The 21188-nt window shown below is 40.1% G+C and overlaps 1 protein-coding gene across 1 annotated transcript in view; it reads left to right on the top strand.

Moving 5' to 3' along the window:
• The window catches only part of adgrv1 (adhesion G protein-coupled receptor V1), a 407915-nt gene that overhangs the window by 329256 nt on the left and 57471 nt on the right, over window positions 1-21188 (top strand). Inside the window, exon 83 of the mRNA XM_048593741.1 lies at window positions 2833-2933. Coding sequence (XP_048449698.1) covers window positions 2833-2933 — 101 coding nt within the window. The remainder of the gene's footprint in view (window positions 1-2832; window positions 2934-21188) is intronic.

The raw sequence follows: 21188 nt of genomic DNA, 5'->3' as shown, positions 1-21188 counted from the left end.
CACCTTGTTATCTCAGATTCTCCAGCATCAGCAGTTCCTACTATTTCACGGAATTCTTCAAGTTTGTTTTCACCAAGGTTTAATAAAATTGCAGTGAGACTTCCCGATTCCTTTATCCAAGTGATTTGTTCTTTGCTTCCCTAATTGCCTGTTGCACCTGCATGTTAACAGATTGTGATTTATGTCCAAGAGCACCCAGGTGTCTCTGAATTCCATTGTTTTCCTGTCTGTTGAAAAGATATTTGGCTTTTCTGTTTGGTGTAGCCAAGTGCATAACTTCACATCTCTCCACATTACAGCCTATTTCCCATGTTCCTGCCCATTCTCATATCTGTCTATTTCATCTTTTTTGTCTTCCTTAGAGTTAATTTCCTCACCTAAACTTGTGTTATCAGCAAAAATGAAAACATTGCAAGCTGTCCATAATCTACTTCCATATCAAGTGTTGTTGGCGTTTCTAATACCGAACAACTTAGAGTCTGTGAACCCAAAAGCTGCTTGTTCAGACTTGTGTTTGTATCCATCAAATAGTCTTCAATCCATGCTAATGTATTTTCCAAGTCCTAAGAGCCCTAATTTTATGTAATAAGCTCTTGTGAAGCAATTTATCAAATGCTTTTTGAAAATCAAAGTAGACTGGTTCCAATTATCTACCTACAATGTAAAAGACTCTGGGCTAGCTGGCTGGTGAGCAATATAAGTGCACAGTCAGAAAGTCAGTGTCCTGAGAGAAAACAGCAGGTTTGGACATCATCGAGTCACTGCCATTCCTCTGCAGCAGTGCCTCAGCCAGGCAAGTTAATCTGCTGTGGTATAGATTGTGGGGTTTTTGTGATGTTGCGCACCCCTTTGAGCATTGATACCCACAGCCATTTAAGTGAAGTAATTCCTCTTCCTCTCCATTCTAATTATCAACCCTTCACCCATGAGACAGCACCTGCATTTATGGACTGTTTTCCTGGTCAGACAATCTCTTAGCATCTAGGGTCATAGAGATATACAGCGTGGAAACAGACCCTTTAGTCCAATTCATCCACGCTGACCAGATATCCTAAATAAGTCTAATCCCATTTGCCAGCATTTCGCTTATATATCTCTAAATGCATCCCATTCATCTACCAATCCGGGTGTCTTTTTAAATGTTGTAATTGTACCAGCCTTGACCACTTCTTCTGGCAGCTCATTCCATACATGCACCACCCTCTGCATGAAAATGTTGCCCCTTAGGTACCATTTAAGTATTTCCCCTCTCATCTTAAACCCTCTAGTTTTGAACTCCCTCAGCCCGGGGAAAAGACCTTGTCTATTTACCCTATCCATGCCCTTTATGATTTTATAAACCTCTATAAGGTCACCCCTCAGCCTCTGATGCTTCAGGGAAAATAGCCCCAGTCTGTTCAGCCTCTCCCTATAGCTCAAACCCTCCAATCCTGGCAACATCCTTGTAAATCTTTCCTGAACCCTTTCAAGTTTCACAACATTCTTCTTATAGCAGAGACACCAGAATTGCACACAGTATTCCACTAGTGGCCTAACGAATGTCCCGTACAGCCGCAACAGACCTCTCAATTCCTATACTCAATGCACTGACCAATAAAGGCAAGCATACCAAATGCCTTCTTCACTATCCTTCCTACCTGCACCTCCACTTTCAAGGAACTATGAACCTGCACTCCAAGGTCTCTTTGTTCAGCAACACTCCCCAGGACCTTGCCATTAAGTGTATAAGTCCTGCCCTGATTCGCATTTATCTAAATTAAACTCAATCTGCCTCGGTCCATTGGTCCATCTGATCAAGATCCCGTTGTACTCTGAAGTAACCTTCTTGGCTGTACATTATACCTTCAATTTTGGCATCATCTGCAAACTTACTAACCATACCTTTGATGTTCATATCCAAATCACTTATACAAATGAAAAAAAGCAGTGGACCCAACACCAATCCTTGTGGCACACCACTGGTCACAGACCTCCAGTCTGAAAAGTTTAGTTTGCCCTATAAATCAAATGCAAATTGAACACCAGAGTGTTGTAGAATGAAGTCACCCTGACTGCTATTAGTATATTGATCACTGATTGACACAACTCACTGCCTATTGTATACCAATTGAACACTGTTGGAGTGAAATCCATTCTGGTTTTGCTACATGGTTGAGTTGACCACCAGTACCTACAAAGCAATGGGTCCACAGGCAGTGGGTCACTGCATGTAGGAGAAACCAGTAATCCAGTCAAGCTGCATACTCACTCCACCAGGTCTACTCTGTGGAGAAAGAATTATATGTAATCAGCTGTCTTGAAACACAGAGACTCAGTCGCATCACTTATACAATTGTGCATAGCCAACTGTGAAGTGATGCAAAAACATTTGGTTGCACTTGCATGGATCCAGATGCATAAAAGTTCATTCCACTGTCAGCACAGCCACTGACATTGTGGTTCCTCTCATGTTGTCAAGTTTCAGTGGTGAGTGTAGCAGGGGGCCTATTTCAGTGTCGACATCCTATTGAATCACAATGTTTTACACATTGTATCTTTCTGAGATTTATGTAGAATTGTTCCCCAAACATCATTGAAGGACATGATCTTGTTTTGAGATCAACCTCCCCCTTTCTCATGTTGCTCTTCCTCTAGCAGCGTTTTCTCATTGTGTTTCCTCCTCTCATTCACCCACTCATGCTGTATTCCATGGAGATTGTCTACAACTGCATTTATGAATTGGACTAACTGGTTTTGTACAAAAGGCTCAAAGTCAACAAAAAAAAACACAATAACCTGCTCAAAACCTAATAGGAAGACCTTTCTAATATCTCCTATGGTCCATGTCTACAGGTTTTGCTCTGGCCATTTTGTGTCATTTGCTGTGCTCAAGATTCTCCATGTTTGCAGCCAAACTTCTCATACACATGATGGTTGCCTGCCTGGGAACTCAGGTAACATTGATCAAAACTATGTTGATTGAAAATTAATAAAGTGTTTTACTGCATAACAAAGTATAATCAACCTTTGTCTTATGTTGCGTGCAATACAGCATTTAAAAGCTTTTTTGCATATCAGTATATGACACTTAATGGAAAAAAATGGGTTTTCCATTCACATTGATTTTGGTTAACACCTGTAAGTAATTCCTGCATTCATTTTATTCCAGCTACCTTCAAAACGTGACTAATAGCCCAGGAGCAGATCTAAGTGAAATCGCCATTATCTACAATAGATATTAATTACTTTGACATTCAAGAGAAAGTGCTCTTTTGAAATGTGTATATTAATAGATATGTTTGGAGTGAGGTCTCATTTATCAGAGAAATAAGTCATGCTCAAAGCCTACTATAAAGTCCTTTATAAAGTCTGTACCTACGGATTTTGTCTTATTCTGTCTGTTCAAGCTTCTCCATATCTGCAGTTGAACTGCTAATGCACATGGTGGGAAGCATAACAAAAATAAAACCTGAAGGCACAATATTTGAATGTGTGAAATATTCACGTCAAAATAGCTGTTGTGCTCAAATGAAAATTTGAGAGTTTACTCTAATGGCCATAATAGAGACATAGTTGCAAAATGAACAAAGCTGGAAATGAAATATTCTAGGATACTTGACTTTTAGACGAGACAGGTTTGAAAAAGAGGCAGGGCTGCACTGGTAATAACAGGTGGAATAACAATCACCGTAAATCACACAATCACAGTTATTATGGTGCAGAAGGAGGCCATTTACCTCATCATGTCTGCACTGTTTCTTTGACCTTAATGCAATTTCCTGCCTTTTCCCTGTAACCCTGCATATTATCTCTATTTAAGTAACAATTCAATGCTCTTTTGAATGCCTTAATTTAACCTGCCTCTGCTGCACTTCAAGCAGTATACTTGATACCCTAACTCCATGGTGTGTGAAAAGGTTTTTTCTCACCTCTTGTTTGCTTCTTTTGCAAAATACTTTAAAACCATGTCCTCTGGTTCTCGACTCATTTACGAACAGGAATAGTTTTACCCAATCTACTTTGTTCAGACCCTTCATTATTTTGGAAACTTCTGTCAAATCTCCCAGTATTCTTCTCCTTTCTAAGGAGAACAGTCCCAATTTTTCCGATTTTCCTCACAACTGAAATGTCTGATCCTAGGAACCATTTCAAAAGCAGCTTCTGCACTCCAGTGCATTCATATCCTTCCTATAAGTGATACACAGAACTGTAGTAGCGAGGGCATCACTGAAGGTGAGATGGCACTAGAGAATGGCAACTGTCATTCCATCCGTGGTGACGCGGCGAAGGGGGCTCGAGCCTGGCCACGAGGCCCATGGTCCATGACGGAACATTTAACAAGAAGGACTGTAAATTTGGACACATTTTCTTTATTTCTTCTTTTTTCTGCCTTTATATTCCATCTTTTGATTTTTTCTTGTGTGTTTTGGGATGGCGCCAGAGAGTGATGACACCATATATCACTTTTCACTGTATTTTGTAACAAGCTACATGTAACAATAAATAAATCCAATCAAATCAGATCATACACCAGCTTAGGTCTAACTAATGTCCTATATAAGGTCGTCATAACTTCCCTGCTCTATTCCAGTACCAAATTAGTTAAACTTAGAATACTGCATGCTTTATTAACAGCCCTCTCTACCTGTCCTGTACCTTTAATGACTTAGGTACTTATGTACTCTTTGCTCTGCACACTCCTTAGAATAGGGTTATTCTGTTTCTCTGTGTACAAGTTCACACTTCTCAAACTTTGAAACTGTCCCCTGCACACTATCATCTAGAATTTATATAACATAACAAAAGTAAGGGACTCTATAGCAATCCATGGGCAACTTCACAAACTTCCTTCCAGCCTGAAAAATACACATTCACCACTGCTCTCTGTTTTGTATCCCATGCCAGTTTTGTATCCACATTGCTATTGTCCATTTCATTGTATAACCTATAACATTCTTCACAAACCTATAGTGTGACACCATAATAAACAACTTTTCAAATTCTATGTACAGCACAACAACAGCTTTCTCCTCATCAAACCTGTTCACTCTTCAAAAAAAATAAAGTTGTTGGTTAGCAAGTTGTTAGGCACGATTTTCCCTCAACAAATCCATGCTAGCTCTTATGAATGAAGCCACATTTTTCTATGTGGCATCAATACTACGTTGAATAATTGATTCTAGAAGTTTGGGCACTGTCGACGTTAAACTGACAGGTCTGTAATTGCTGCATTGACCTTTACAACCTTCTTTGAACAAGGACATAATGCTTGCAAATTTCCAGTCCTCCAACACCACTCCTGAATGTAGGGTAATTGAAGGATAATTGCTAGTGCCTCTGCAATTTTCAATGTCAATCCTTCAGTATCCTTGGAATTATCCATCTTGCCTTATCAAGTTTCAACAGCCTATTTGATTCCTCCTCATCATCAATTTTAAACCCTTCTAGTGACTGAATTTCCTTCGGCTGGGATGGTAGTGTAGCGCTAATATCATTGGATTAATAAAAGAGACCCAGGTTGATGATCTGTGGACATTAGTTCAAATTGCGCCATAGCAGCTTTTGAAATTTAAAATTCCATTAATAAAACTGCAACATAATATTAACTTCAGTAAAGGTGACCATGAAATTATCTTAGAATGTTTTGAAACAGTAGGTATGGATAAGGGGTTCTTTTTCAGGTTGGTAATTTGTAATCAGTGTGGTTCCACATAGATCAGTGCTGGGACCACAACTATTCACAATATATATTAATGCCTTGGAGGAAGGAAGTGAATGTACTGCACCCACATTTGCAGGTTACACAAAAACAATTGGAAAGGCAAGTTGCGAGAGGCAAACAGACAGTTTAGAGAGATGTTGATAGGCTATGTAAGTGGGGAAGAAAGTTGGTAAATGGAGTATAATGTGGGAAAATGTGTAGGTGTTCATTTTTGAAGGACGAACAAAAGAACTAGGTATTATTTAAATGGAGAAAAAACACAGAAGGCTGTAACACAAAGGGACTTGGGGATACTTGTGCACAAAACACAGAAAGCTAGCACACAGGTGCAGCAGGTAATCAGGAATGTTGGGCCTTATTTCAAGGGGATTGGTTTATAAGAGTAGGGAAGTATTACTGCAATTGTACAAGGTACTGGTGAGATCACATCTGGAGTACTGTGAGCAGTTTTGGTCCCCTGATTTAAGAAAATGTATTACTTCATTGGAGGCAGTTCAGAGAAGGTTAACTAGAATGGTCCCCTGTATGTTTAACAGTTTGGGACTCTACTCATTGGTATTTAGAAGAATGCAAGGTGATCTCATTGAAAGGTATTGGATTCTTAATGGGCTTAATATGGTAAATGCTGAGAAGATGTTTCCCTTCAAGGGAGAATCTAGGGCTGGAGTGCATAGTTTCAGAATTAAGAATTTACTACTGAGATGAGGAAGAATTTCTTCTCGCAGAGGGTTGTGAGTCTTTGAAACTTCTTTCTACAGAGAGCTATGGGGGCAGAGTCTTTGTGTATATTTAAGACTGTGGTAGATACATTCTTGTTCAGCAGGTAGACTCAGGGATTATGGGGAAAGGACAGGAAAGGGCCTGTGAGGAGTGTTGGATCAGCCATGATCCTGTTAAATGGCAAAGCAGACTTGAGGGAGCTGAATGGCCTGCTCCTGTTCCTATTACTTATGGTCTTATGGTTGGATGTCACCAAGACCTGAGCAACATCTGCCTTGTAGGTAAAGAGGGATGTGAAATATTCATTTAATATCTCTGCCACACCTTTTGCTCCTACGTGTAAGTCCCCTTTTTAATCTCTAATCAGCACTGTTTTGCTATTAATGAGTTCTAAAACACTTCAGAATTTTCCCTTTACGTTAGCTGTCAGTCGTTTTTTCATAATTTGTCTTTGCTTCTTGCATTTGCTGTCTCACTTCTGTTTTAAACCTTTTGTATTCAGCTTAGTCCTCAAATGGTCAGGTTCAGAGTGCTACAATGTAGAATCAGTTGTTCCGTGCAACAAAGAAACAGAAAGTATTGGTTAGAGTAGCAATAGTTCCTCATACAGTCATTGCACTATCCAGCAGAATATAAATCAGGAAATTAAAGAGTGATAGGTGCATAAATTTAATTGAGCAAACTAAATTTGCACAAATTCTGTGGGGGAATAAGGCTTTGGAATGCATTCAGTATAGTTTGCAAGATCAGTATGTCAAAGAATCAACGAGGAAACAGTTTGTTTTAGAATGGCCATTATGCAATGAGAGACAGTTAATTTGTTACATTGTAGTAAAAGAGTCCCTCGGGATGACCAATTATAATATAATAGAATTTTATTTCGAATTTGAGACTGTTCTAGGAAACATCAACAGCTTGTCTTTGTTTAGCATCTTTAAATTAATCAAATGTGCCAAAGCACTTCACATGAGTATTATGAAACAAAATTAGATGCCAACCCACATAATGTGATATTAAATCAGATAACCAAAAGTTTGGTCAAAGACATAAGTTTTATGAAGTATTATTAAGGAGACAGGTATCAAAAATAGAGGTATAGGGGAACTTGGAAGATTAAAGTTCAGGCCACCAATAGAATAACATAAAATCGGGAATGCTCAAGATGCCAAGATTAGAGGAACACATATATGTAAGAGTTTTGTGGCTGGATAATATCCAAATATAGGGAAAGGCAACTCAAGGAGAGATTTAATACAAAGATTACAGTTTCATAACCAAGGTGTTGCTTGACTGGGAGCCAATGTAAGTTAGCGAGCAGAACGGTAGATGGTGAATGGAGCTTTATGTGAGTAAGCATAACGGCAGCAAAATTTTGGATGACCTCAAGTTTGTTGAAGATGAATGTGGGAGGTCAGCCAGGAATACACTGGAATAGCCAAATAAAGCCTTAAAATGTGCAGTCCGGTTTTATCCAGAAGAGGTTCATTTTGATTGATTGTAGTCTTGCATGAACTTGGGCCTGCTGTCGAAGCAGCAGGATTTAACACAATATTGCACACCACAACCATGGAAATGAATAGGCAGTTGGATGCTGCCTGATCACATCAATCATTTATGAATTATTCATGCACCATGAAATCTCTACCCAGATTCGAAGTCTTTACAATTTAGGTCCTTTTGTATTTCATGTTTTGAAAATTCTTTCACAGAATCTGGGCATTGCTGGCTAGGCCAGCTTTTATTGCCCATCCCAATCTTATCTTGAGAAGGTGATGATGTATTGCCTACTTCAGCTGCTGCAGCCCATGTGGTACAGGTACACCCACAGTGCTCTTAGGATTAATATAAAATGCAAAAATCACCTTGGAAATAATGTGGAACCAAGGTTCGAGTGAAATGAGGTACTTGAGGAAATTCATGGTTTAAAACAAATGGAGATGCTAATGGGGCTAGAACAATGGCCTACACCCGAGGGTTTTGCAGGGAGGCAGTGACATAATGGTAATGTCACTGAACTAGTAATTCAGAGGCCAGGACTAATCTGCGGGGCTGTTTCCTCTCATTAGAGAGTTTAGTCTTAGGGTCACCACACCTCAGGCAAGGGGAGCAATTGAGAAGGAGAATCATTTATGGTAACCTCAGCCCTTGCAGGAGTTGAAACCGTACTGTTGGCATCACTCTATATCACAAACTAGCTGTTCAGTCAACTAAGCATGCATTCAAATTTCATCAATTAATAAATTTGGAATGTAAAGCTAGTCTCAGTAATGGTGCCATAAAGCTATCATTGATTGTTGTAAAAACCCATTTGGTTCATTGATGTCCTCTAGAGAAGGAAATCTGCCATACTTACCTGGTCTGACCTATATACTGACAGCAATTTGCTTGACTTTTAAGCAACCTCTGAAAGAGCCTAGCAAACCACTCAGTTCAAGGACAGTTGGGATGCACTTGCTAATCTTGCCACTGACTCCCACATCTCACGGAAGATTACACGGGGAGAAAAGTTTATTCTCTAATTTATCCCTTCAGTGCAGGAACATTGACACCTTGTGCTTGAATGGAAAATAATCTCTCCACCAACTGCAATGTTGCTCATTTTATGTAAAATAGAAATAGCTTTAAAGATAGGGAATGTTTTGGTTTTGATCTTCCAGAATTCCCAAGATTCTAGTCCACCCACTGTGGATTGCAATATGACAAATGTTACTTGGCTATGCAGGAAAGGAGGGAAGAGAAAAAGCAATGAACTAGAGGCTCGTTAGTTTGACGTGAGCAGTGGAGAAATGCTCGAAACCATTATTAGTCACTTGAGAAGAAGACATTTTAAAATCATCTTGTGATTAAATAAACTTAACATTTATGACAGAGAAATTGTGTTTTACAAATCTGTTGGAGTTTTTTTAATATTAACCCATAGGGTAAGAGAGAACCAGTGGAGATAATATATCTGGATTTTCAAAAAGGATTTGATAAGTTCTGACACGAGAGATTATTCCACAAAATTAGGATTTAAGGGATTCAGATTGGCATTAATTGATTATTTAACAACCTCAGTTTTTTTTTCAATACATGTTAATAAGCTAGAGGAAAGAGTTGAATACAATATATCCAAGTTTGCTAATGTACAAAATTAAATTTGGAAATAAACACATGATGAATAAAAGTAGACTGATGGGGCAGGTGGTGTAGAGGCCCAGTGAAAGAGATAAAAGGGCTGTTACAGGTGGTGCATCATTGCCCTTGAGGTTTTAGAGGTTGTGTTCCTTAACATCTGAAAGGAAGAGAAAAGATTTTCTTGTTCAAATGTGAAATGAATTTATTCATGATTAGTTGTGGCAGAATAGTGGAGCTTAGATCCAATCCATTAACATGTGGGATTTGTTTAGCTCTGCCCATCACACACTGCTTCCTCTCTATGTGGCATGCAAGTGTGTTGGAGTTTCACCAGGTTGACCACTCATCGGTAGGTATGGCTGCTGCTCCTGGCATGCTCTTCTGCTCTCTTCAATGAACCAGGTCTGATCTCCTGGCACAATGAGTATGGTAGAGGGTGAGGGATATGTTGGACCATGATATTACAAACGATATTCCCTCTAACTTTACTTATTCCTGCGTGGACTTGATTTCTGTGAGCAGTGTATTTAAACTGTTGGCATCTCTGTTTTGCAGAGACAGAACAGCATTAGTCAATTCCATTTTAGCATCAATGCATGTAGTGACTGATTTTTGAGATTCATCAATTGGAAGGGCTATCTCAACTTCCAGCAGATCTACAAACCCAGCAAGAGCTCCTTCCACGTGTGTGTCCAGTTTGCTGACAGCTGCCACATTTGCTCGATTCTCCATCAGTCTAGGCTGCCACAATTCTTCTCTCCAATGTCCAAAATGTGTGGATGGCTCGGAGAAGGGATATCTCTTTAAGAGATGGCACTATGATCCTGATCCCAAGCCATTCTGACAAGAGGCTGTTTGAGGTTGGATCAGCTGCCTGCTGATAAGGTGATAGGCAGTGAATTGAAGTGATTAAAATTAATTACTAGGCACCAACACTGCCTGCCTTGACTGGAGTTTCCAGTCAGCCATATTCATCTGGACCATGTTCATGGTTATGGTGGTGCGAATGGAGGGCTTGGAGTGGTTGAGGGGACGAGGAGGAGGAGGAGATTTATCAGTGGTAAATGTTGACATCAAAACAATATTCCAAAATCTATCCGGTTATTATCACATTACTGTGTGCACGGTGTTGCTGCAAATTGGCATCTGCAGTTCCTGTATTACAACACATTCGGTACTTCAAAAGTAATTCATTGGCTACAAAGCACTTTGAGACGTTGGATAGTGATGAAGGGTGCTACACAGATGTCCATTTGTGTTTAGATCAGACCAACAATAGAAATATATTTGACAAAAAACTGGAAATGAAGAAAATCAATTTTGATATTTAACTTCTGACAGCTTTTGGGTCATCTCTATATTGTCCTCAAATCAACCAGAAAATAACATTCAAGTGCATGGTCAGCAGTATGAATTTGGCAGTGCACACACCTAATAACATTAGGACTAGTATCACTTATTTAGATTGAAGTTTCATCTTTTAAACTGATAAAAAAAAAACCTTGACCAATCTCCCTTTACTTGGTGTGAATCTTGCCATACTCTGCATATTTTGTGGTGGATTCAGCTATTTATATTTCCAGCCCTTCAAAACCCAATGCTGCCGCATTGACCTATTAAGCCATGCAGAATGATTCATGTCATATTCCATCAAATAGTTGTAAAAATAAATGCAAAGTCACAGAAGACTTGGATGAAAGAGGAGTGTGCAGCAAATCAAAATCAATTATCTTGATGTGTAAAGGATGAAATAAGATTCCTTTCTGCTTAAAGAGGAAGTTAAAATTTTGGACATAAATATTGTTTAAGTTGCAATACAGAATCATGGAATGGTTATAGCACAGAAAGAGGTCATTTGGCCTCTTGACTCCATGACCATGATTGTTGACCATTAACTCTGTGACCTCTTTAAGATCAGCTCACCATGTTCCACCATCCAAGTTTTCCCCAATCCCTCCACAACCATTTTTGCTTCAGATACTTGTCCAAATCTATTTTGAAAGCTGTAACTGAACTACATTCTCAGGCATTCATTTCCACATCCGAACCACTTGCTACATAAAAGTGTTATTCCTCGTAACTAATGCTCCTTTAGTGACTCACCTTAAATTGGTGCCTCTGTCTCTCGCTCTTTCTGCCAATGGGGACAGTTTCTGTCTATGCTCTGTCCAGGTGCCTCATGAACACTTCTATTAAAACCCCTCTTAATTTCCTCATCTCCAAGGGGAATAGTCCCAATTCCATCAATCAATGCAAGTTTCTAATCTTTTGAACAATTCTCATGTATCATTTTTGTACTATACTACCTTCATGACCTTCCTTTATTGTGGTACATGTCAAAGAACACAATAAATAGAAATGGCTGTGAGACATTCAGCCCTGCACTACCATTCAATAATACTATGGAGGATCTTCTACCATCACTACACACTATCCCAATGTTCCTTATGAATGAAAAGATTTATCCTCATCTCAGTTCTAATTGGTTGGTCCCTTGTTCTAGAATTGTGAGCCACAATTACACACTCTCCAGCTTGGGGCAACATTCTTGCAGTATTTAATCTGTGAGGTTTTAAAGAATTTCAAATGTTTTAAAAAGATCAGTTCACATTCTTCTCAATTCTAGAGAATATAACCCCAGTATATCCCTTCTCTCCTTGTAGAGCAATCTTTTCATCCCAGGAATAATGGGCCTTCATTGCACTCCCCTTAAGGGAGGGGATGGCATAATGGTAATGCCACTGGACTGATCCAGTGGACCAGGCTACTGCTAATATGGGTTCGATTCCCAGGACTGCAAATTACAAAATGTAATTATGGAGGGTGTGGAAGGAAAGGGGGGCATTAGGTTCTTATCCTAGGGGTAGTGGTGTAGTGATAGTGTCACTGGTAAGCCAGAACCTCAGGATAGTGATCTGAGGGTATAGATTCAAATCCAAATTAGAATTGGAATTGGTATTCAAATTGGAATCAAAACCTAGCCTAATTGTGACCATGTCTCCACTGTTGATTATTGTTAAAAACCCATCTGGTTCACTAATATCCTCTGAAATCTGCCATCTCTATCTGATTAGGGCTACAAGTGCCTCCAGGCCCACAGCAATGTGGTTGAATCTTAACTGCCCTTCACTGTCAACTAAGGATGGGTAATAAATGTTGGTCTAGCCAGCGACACCCATATCCCAAAACTGACTGAAAAAAAGCTTCATTTCATCCTAACCGATATACCTTCTGTAGATACACCTGTCCATGGCGTATCAGTAGGGGTGAAGACTGCACAGTCCTTGTGGAAACAATGTCCATTTTCACATTGAGGATACCCTCAAGTGCGTTGTGGCACTTATCATGATAAACCGGGCAGAAACAGTGGCACTCCATTAGGGCAGCACGGTGGCTCAGTGGTTAGCACTGCTGCCTCACAGCGCCAGGGACCTGGGTTTGATTCCAGCCTCAGGTGACTGTCTGTGGGGAGTTTGCACATTCTCCCTGTGTCTGCGTGGGTTTCCTCCGGGTACTCCGGTTTCCTCCCACAGTCCAAAGATGTGCAGACTAGGTGGATTGGCCATCGTGTTCAGGGATGTGTAGATTAGGTGGGTTTATAGTGGGATGGGTCTGGGTGGGATGCTCTGAGGGTCAGTGTGGACTTGTTGGGCCGAAGGGCCTGTTCCCACACTGTAGGGATTCTATCTATCTATATAAACACACACCGTGGGCAACTAGCAGAAACAGAATTGCAATCAGCTGGAGCTTGTAAGCTTTACTGTAAACTGCGTGACTGCGCAGGCATTTAAGAACACCACACACTGTCCATCGCCCTCCACTATACGACTTCTGCTTTGGTTTAAATGCTGTTCCGTCTCTGCAAAATTCCAGAAATGGAGATGAAGCCCTCTGACCCTGTGAGCAATGTGTTGATGTCAGTCAACAGTGAGATGCAGTGGTGTGCATTCATGTGTGAGATGTCACTAATGTCTGCAGCTGATCCTTGGAAGGAGCCAGAAGCAAAGGTGACTTTAACATCCACAGCAGGGCATGGTAACCAGTACGGACCTACTGATACCAGTTTCTTTGGACCAGATGTGCTCTCAGGAAGGGTCACGGGTCCTGAGATGTTGACTCTGATGTCTCTGCACTGATGCTGCCAGACCTGCCGGGTTTTTCCAGCAATTTCTGTTTATGTTTGTCTTTGGACCAGATGTTTGTCATTGACCTACGTGTTGGACAATAAATTTGATAATGTAGATCAGTAGAAATGTTGAGAAAAATGGTGAACAGGTGGTGTTTCGATGTGATGAGGAAAGGGGGAACACTGTTGGAGAAATCCGGAGGTAATGGTGTGAGTGCAGAAGGGAAGCAATTGCTGGTGGTCCTGTATCATTGGTCCTAATATTGGATAAGTAAGATGATACGAGAGAAATCCTACCAAGCTCAATGATGGGAAAGAAATGTTGAAACAGAATAATGTGGTTGACTGCATCACTGGCTACAGAGGGATAATTCATCATAGGGAATTTCATTGTGCTTTTGGTTAAAGTTATTTTGATTTTCTAATGGAACAGAAATGTAATTGAAGAAGAATCCAGTGCATATCAGGTCCAGAGAGTAGCTGTGTGTGTGGGTAGGAGGTCAATGTTGGTAATTAGATTAAGGGAGTTACTGAATATCAAATAAACTAACTCTGGCAAGAAGACAGATTTCCAGTGAAAGGTAAAATTGCTGAGGTTGGGTGGTAAGTTTGCATTTATGGAAGAAACGCACTAGGCAGGAGTATTCAGCTGTTTAAAGTACATCTGGCTTAGAATACACTGAACGATCATCTGCCACCCTGAAATTGGGATCTGTGCAGTACAGTTTCTTCTCTGATTCATGGATTTTATGGTGCCCCAAATCTTAAACAGCTGCACATAGCATATATTGGAAAAGCAAAGACAACGCGCCTGTGACTGTGAACTCACTGCATGCAAGGTACCATTAGTGAAACAACATTGCAAAGTCTACCTTAATGCAATGAAAGTGGCAGCAATGATTATGAGCAGCGTAAAAAGAGACAAATGAATATCATCTTAAAAGGAATGAGATTTCTTCAAGATTTTTGCACAAAAGAACAGTAGTTAAAAATTAAACAGAAAAACTACAACTATTTGAAATGGAAGTTTAAAAAAGACAGACTGGAAATGCACAGCGATCCCATAACTTCTTTGTAAATCAATAAAAGCTCCACATTTCATTATACAAAATTCATTTAAAAAAAGGCTAAAGGTTCAACACTTCAAGTATTAATTTATATTTTCTTCTTATAGATCTGATAGCCCACCTCTTTCCAAGCAATTCTATTTTTAGTCTATTGTTTCAATCTTCAGAGGTTTTTTTTGAGAATAATTGAGATAATTTATCAGCTGTTATTTTGTTGATAGCCTGCAGGTGGCAGCACAGTACCGTGTATAACTAATAGAGCCATTTTAACATGTTGACAAGACTGCTAATGCACCAGCAAGTATTCTTGTGCTTTACATCATGGAGGAAGCTGCTGTTCAGCTTTGCTAAAAATTGTACTGACACGGGTTTTTCAGGACATGGGAAATTGAATGGACTGTAAATAATCTCCATACTTTAGATGTTTTGTTAATTTGCAGTTGGCTCAGATTTCAAAGGCCTGGTTTCTCAACACAGATCTAGAACCATTCTGTTGTTGTACCTGGACGTATTGAACTGCTTGGGCACAGCCCACAAAAGAATGTTCGGCAGGCACAGTTAAAAGAATGTAATCCTCTTAGTGATCTAGGAGTAAAGTTATCCAATATACAGTGGGAAATTACTAGAAAATCGATTGTTTTGCCCCAAAATGGCTACAAGGGCAGATATTTCAGATGTAAAAATGACACCCCCTACCCAAAATCTTAATCTTGGCATATCTTTCCCTCCCAGACACAATACTGCCCTTCCCACATGCATCTGCACTACCACTCCTCCCTTCTCAACCCCTCTTCCCCCCCCAGCCCCAAGACCAGTATTGTTGTTTGCATACTTCCTCATCAGTAAAAAAATCTTTTAAAAACTGTGTTTCAGCTCATATTCAACTTTTAACACCTACATGTGTATACAATATGTAGTTGTTGTAGACCTGATGTTGTTATGGCTTTCCAGCTAAAATTGATAATTAATTTAGATTTAAAGGAACTTTAATGTTAATATTGGCCTGGGGGTGAAATTAATACAGGAGCAGCTTGAAATCTGATTTCGAACCACTTCCAGTTTCTTTCAAAACCTACATGTAGGCCTAATTTACATTCCCACCAACACACCACCCCTTCCCCTTTAAAAGGATTCATGGAATTTCAACCAATTATGCATTGCTGGTGAAAAACAGGATTGCCTCACATAACCTGATCAAATCTAGGAAAGTCCCTGGGGATTTATCAGTATTTTGTGAAGTTAGATCCTGCTTGTACAGTAACCTTGCTACTTTCACTTTGAGATTTCCCTGCACATTCATAAACTGGGGGAGTACTTTACTTTTCTGGGGTTGTTAAATTAAGGTTAACATTGGTGATAGATTTTGATTTATTTTTCAGCTCCTCTCTCCTGAAAGGACTGACCAATAGGCCTCATGTACTGCACCCAAATGGAGATCAGTGTGAGGTGACACATTTCAGCAGAAGGGATGGGAGAGACACTAAAGACTTAATGGCCCAATTATTATTAATAATGTGAAGGAACAGAGGGATTTGGGGCGTACATGTGCATCAACCTTTGAAGTTAGTAGGGCCTATTAAGAGAAAGGTTAGCAAAAGTACTGGATCATGTAGAGTTGTACAGATCCTTTGGTCCAACTCGTCCATATCGACCAGGTATTCAAACTAGTACAATTAGCTGCCTTTAGTCCATAACCCCCTAAACCTTTCCTATTCATAAACCTGTCCAAATGTCTTTTAAATCTTGGGCTTTATAATTAGACACATGCAAAAGTAGGGGAGCCAGGCTGAACCTATACAAAGCTCTGCTTAGTCCATAACTAAAATATTGCATCCATTTTAGGAAAGATGTGAGGGGCAGAGGGTACAAAGATAATTTACCTCAGCGGTTTCAGGGATTGTGGTTTCAGTTACAAAGTTAGGTTGCAAAGGATGGGTTGCCCTGCTTGGAGCAGAGGAGTTTGGAGAGATATATTACAGAGATCAACAAGATTATGACAGGTCTAGAAAAGATAGGCAAAGCAAAACTGTTCCTATGAACTGATTGTACAAGAGGACACAATTTTGAAGTTTTGGGCAAGCAATGCAGAGGGAGAGAGAAAAATGTTTTTAGCAGCAAGGTAATGACCTGGGACCAGAATGGTGAAAGTAGATATATCCTGATTCCAAATATAGTTTGGATGAACACTTAAAGAAAACAGACTTGCAGAAGAACAGGACTGAACCATGATGTGTGACTGACAGGAGCTAGCATGGAATAATGGGCAAAATGGCATCCTTTGTTCTGTACTCTGATTCTACTTGCTAGCCATGAAGTTAGACAGTGAAGCTGTTCCCACCTGATTAACACAGATCGGCACACGTTATTGGACATTGCTCTGTCATGTTGGATTTTCTCCAGTATACAGCCCATTTCATTTAAAGTTGGTGCTAGAAGCATACTTTCACATGTCCATCTTTTTGGACCCAGAATGGCAATGCATGCTACCTTGCTCAGTGTTACTGTCTGTACAGCTTAGTTGTAATCAGCAGCAATTTGGCAGAGTCCACCGAGGCACAATGAAGGCTGGGAGGTGCAGGCATTGGGAGACTAGGTATTCTGGGAGGGCTAGGCTGTGAAGGTGGGTATTCAGGGAGGGGATAGGGATTGTGAGGGTCGGTAGTTGGGATGGCAGGAAATGTGAGGTGGGAAGTCAGTGGTGGAGGGGTAGTTGGGAGCGCAGGAGCCAAATAAAAATAAAAGACAAACGAGGTGATGGATTTTAGATAGATACATACATGAAATGACTCACTAACTTGATTGAGTTTTTTGAAGAAGTGACAAAGAGGATTGATGAAGGCAGTGCAGTAGATGTTGTCTATGTGGACTTCAGCAAGGCATTCCATGTGATAGATTGATAAGTGAGGTTAGATCACATGAAATCCAGGAGAGTTAGCCAATTGGATACAAAATTGTCTTGAAGGTAGGAGACAGAAAGTGGTGGGAGGGTTGTTTTTCAGACTGGTGGCCTGTGACCAGCAGTTTGCCTCAAGGATCAGTGCTGGGTCCACTGCTTTTCGTCATTTATATAATTGATTTAGATGTGAATATAGGAGGAATGGTCAGTAAGTTTGAGATGACACCAAAATTGATCGTGTACTGGACAGTGAAGGTTACCTTAGAGGACAACAGAACTCTGATCAGATGGGCCAATGAGCTGAGGACTGGCAGATGGGGTTTAATTTAGATAAATGCAAGGTGTTGCAAGGTAACATAAATCAGGGCAGGACTTGTAAAGTTAACGGTGGGGCCCTGGGGATTATTGACGAACAAAGAGATCTTGGAGTGCAGGTGCATAGTTCCTTGAGAGTGGAGTTGTAGGTAGACAAAGTGATGAAGAAGGCATTTGGTATGCTTGTCTTTATTGGCCAGTGCATTGAGTAAAGGAGTTGGGAGGTCATGTTGCGGCTGTACAAGACATTGGTTCGGCCACTTTCAGAACACTGCATTCAATTCTGGTCTCCCTGCTATAGGAAAGGTGTTGTTAAACTTGAAAGGATTCAGAAAAGATGTACAAGGATGTTGCTGTGAATGGAAAGTTTGATCTATAGGGAGAGGCTGAGGGTGATGCGTGTCAGGACAGCAATTCCAATATTACTGGTTGCAGGCAGTTGCTGAGATTGGTTGCCTGCTGCCTCTTTGAAAAGACCGGTTAACAAGCTATTGAACAAACTTTGGGAGTGATTTATGCTGAATACGAGGAGCTGGCACAAAACTGAATGATGAGCAAATGGGACTGTGGCTGCATGTAGCAGCAGGGTCTGTCGCTCTTGTTTGATTTGTTTGCTGTGTTTGACTGTGAGAAGGCTTGTTGAGTTTTTAATCAGCTGATGAGACTATACGGCAAGAGTGAGCGGAAAGGGGTCATTTAAAATCTTATCTGGGAGGCAGTAGTAATCCAAAACATAGACTCCATTCAAGGAACATGGATTCAAATCCTACCATGGCAGATGGTAAAATTTAAATTTAATGAATAATCAGGACTAAAATGTTGGCTCAATAGTGACCACATCGATTGTTGTAAAAACCCACCTGGTTTATTCATGTCCTTTAGGAAGAAAATTTGTCACCCTTACCTGTCTTGGCCTACATGTGACACCTGACCTACAATAATTTGATTGACTCTTAACTGCCCTCTGGGCAATTAGAGATGGGCAATAAAGGCTGGCCTAGCCAGAATGCCTGCATCGCATGAATGAATAAAAGAGAAACACAGACATCTAGTTTACCACCTGACATTGCATTCTAGACGTCTCACGGGGAGTCGTATGTCTCTTCACAATGCTATTTGGCATGATGTTTGAATCAATATGCTACAACAGAGGAAGTGAGTGGACCGAGAACTTCATATTTTACCTCCCACACTCTGCATAAAACCATAACATCCAATCTTTGGGAAGCTTTACAACAAGTAGCCGTTGAGAGAGATTTTTCTGGAGCAGTAATGTGAAATATCCCATGTAACTGAATCAAAATGTAAATGTTGTGTTGGAATTTCAGAGTCAGGGGCTGAAGTATAGGAACTAGCCTGAATGAAATGTCTGTTGGCTGTCTTGATGCCAAGGAGTTTCGAACAGGAGAGTTGGTTTGAGGGAAATGTCTATATTTGAGGTCAAAGAAGCAACCTTAAAAAAAAGAGCCTTGCCTTCAGAAAAAGAGGCATCCCATTAAAACTCGGGCCTCAATGAGTCGATTGCACAGGCAGACCCAGGCAATGCAAATGACCAGCACTGGAAAATTGTTCATGTCTCCTCTCTCATAGAATGACTAGCCGTGGCCTCAGGAAGAAAACCATCTCTACCCTGTTAAGAGCACTGGAAGGCTGGAGGGAAGAAAAAAATCAGCAGAGTTAATTACATCTGTAATAATCTTATAGACTGAAAGCAGGTTATATTAAATTAAAAATGGAAAATGCTGGAAATGCAGAGCAGTTTGATCATCATCTGTAACTCATTAACAAAATAACAGCTGAAATATTACCTTGTTTCTTTTTCTAAAGCTGTTTCATGTTCCATTGGACAATTTTGCTTTATTTACATGGTGAGCATTATCTGCAGTTTTTCTCCTAGTCATTTCCTTAAAGAATAATAACAGAGATTTCTATTAAGGGTAGTTTTTTTTAAGAACTGCTTATGGAGTAAACATTTTTATATTTATAAATGCATACAGTCACTTGTTAATATCACGCTGTTACCAATGAGACATCAGGAAGGAGTTGAGCCATCCACACTGCCCCTGCTTGACCTTTTCTCTTTCCCCTTGGATATGACCTCCGTTTTACCCCAATTGCATCCAAAATCCTCGTCTCTCCCCTTGCATCTGATCTTCCCCTTTCATCTCCTACTTTGATCTACCCCCACTTTCTTTTCTCTTCAGATCCTATGACAATCTCTGGTCAAGTTGCATACTGCTCCCAATAGCGGCACTTGTACGAGAGAACTAGTTGCTTCTGATTATCCTGCAGCTTTTGGGGGTCAGATTTTCTGCTGAAAGGGCCCTAAGTTGAGGGGAAGGCCTAACTCAGGCCACTTACGTGCCTGATTGACACTTTTTAACAAACAGATCAGGAAATTGTTTGGCATGATACAAATCAGGAAATTAAAATGGCATATAACATGGGCAAAATGGTAATATTTACATAATATTCATATTACAATTTACATAAAGTGTGAGTAAACCTAATCAGCAGGCTTTGAAGGACAAAGTTGTAGAGAATGTAGGCGATGCATTTCTGGAAAAGTACATTTAAGACCTAGAGACTTGGCTATTTTGGTATTGTGTAATGGGAAAGGGCTAATAATAAACGTTGGTGCAAAGAAGAATTTGGGAAATAGTAATCTTAATATGATGGAATTTCACATTTTTGAATATAATAAAATTCATTCTGAATTGAGATTTTAATCTGAACGAACAAAACTCTGAAGGTATGAAGGCAGGTTGATGATGATGGTTTGGGAAAATACACTAAAAGATTTGATAGTAGACAATAGCTACTATTTAAAGAAATTCTACATGATCTGTACATTCCACTCAAACACACATGGGAAAATGTGAATCCACCTTAAACAATCAAAAGAAGTTCATGATGCCATTAGATCAAAGGAAGTAGGTTGTAAAAATGCCCAAAAAGTGATGAGTTTGAGAATTGGAATTAATTGACATAAGTCATTGGAGGAGAAGGAGAAAGCAGAGGATTCAGGGCAGAATGGTATCGATGCAGAGAGGTGGTTGTCTCAGGAGCCAGACCACTTATCAAATAGTTTCAATGGCAGGGAGCATCTGATGCAAGCATGTTCAAACTGAGCATCTCCCATCCAGTAGGACTGAAACCCTCTTTGATCTACCTGAGAGAATGCTTTGATTGAATAGACAACCTTGAATAGGTTCACTCCTCCTGCCTTCATAATTGTCCAGTAGT

Source organism: Rhincodon typus, chromosome 3 (genome assembly GCF_021869965.1).
Source record: "Rhincodon typus isolate 14 chromosome 3, sRhiTyp1.1, whole genome shotgun sequence".
In the NCBI taxonomy this organism is placed as follows: Eukaryota; Metazoa; Chordata; class Chondrichthyes; order Orectolobiformes; family Rhincodontidae; genus Rhincodon; species Rhincodon typus.
Note: the sequence above shows the minus strand (reverse complement) of the source record. Positions and strands in the feature narration are given on the sequence as shown.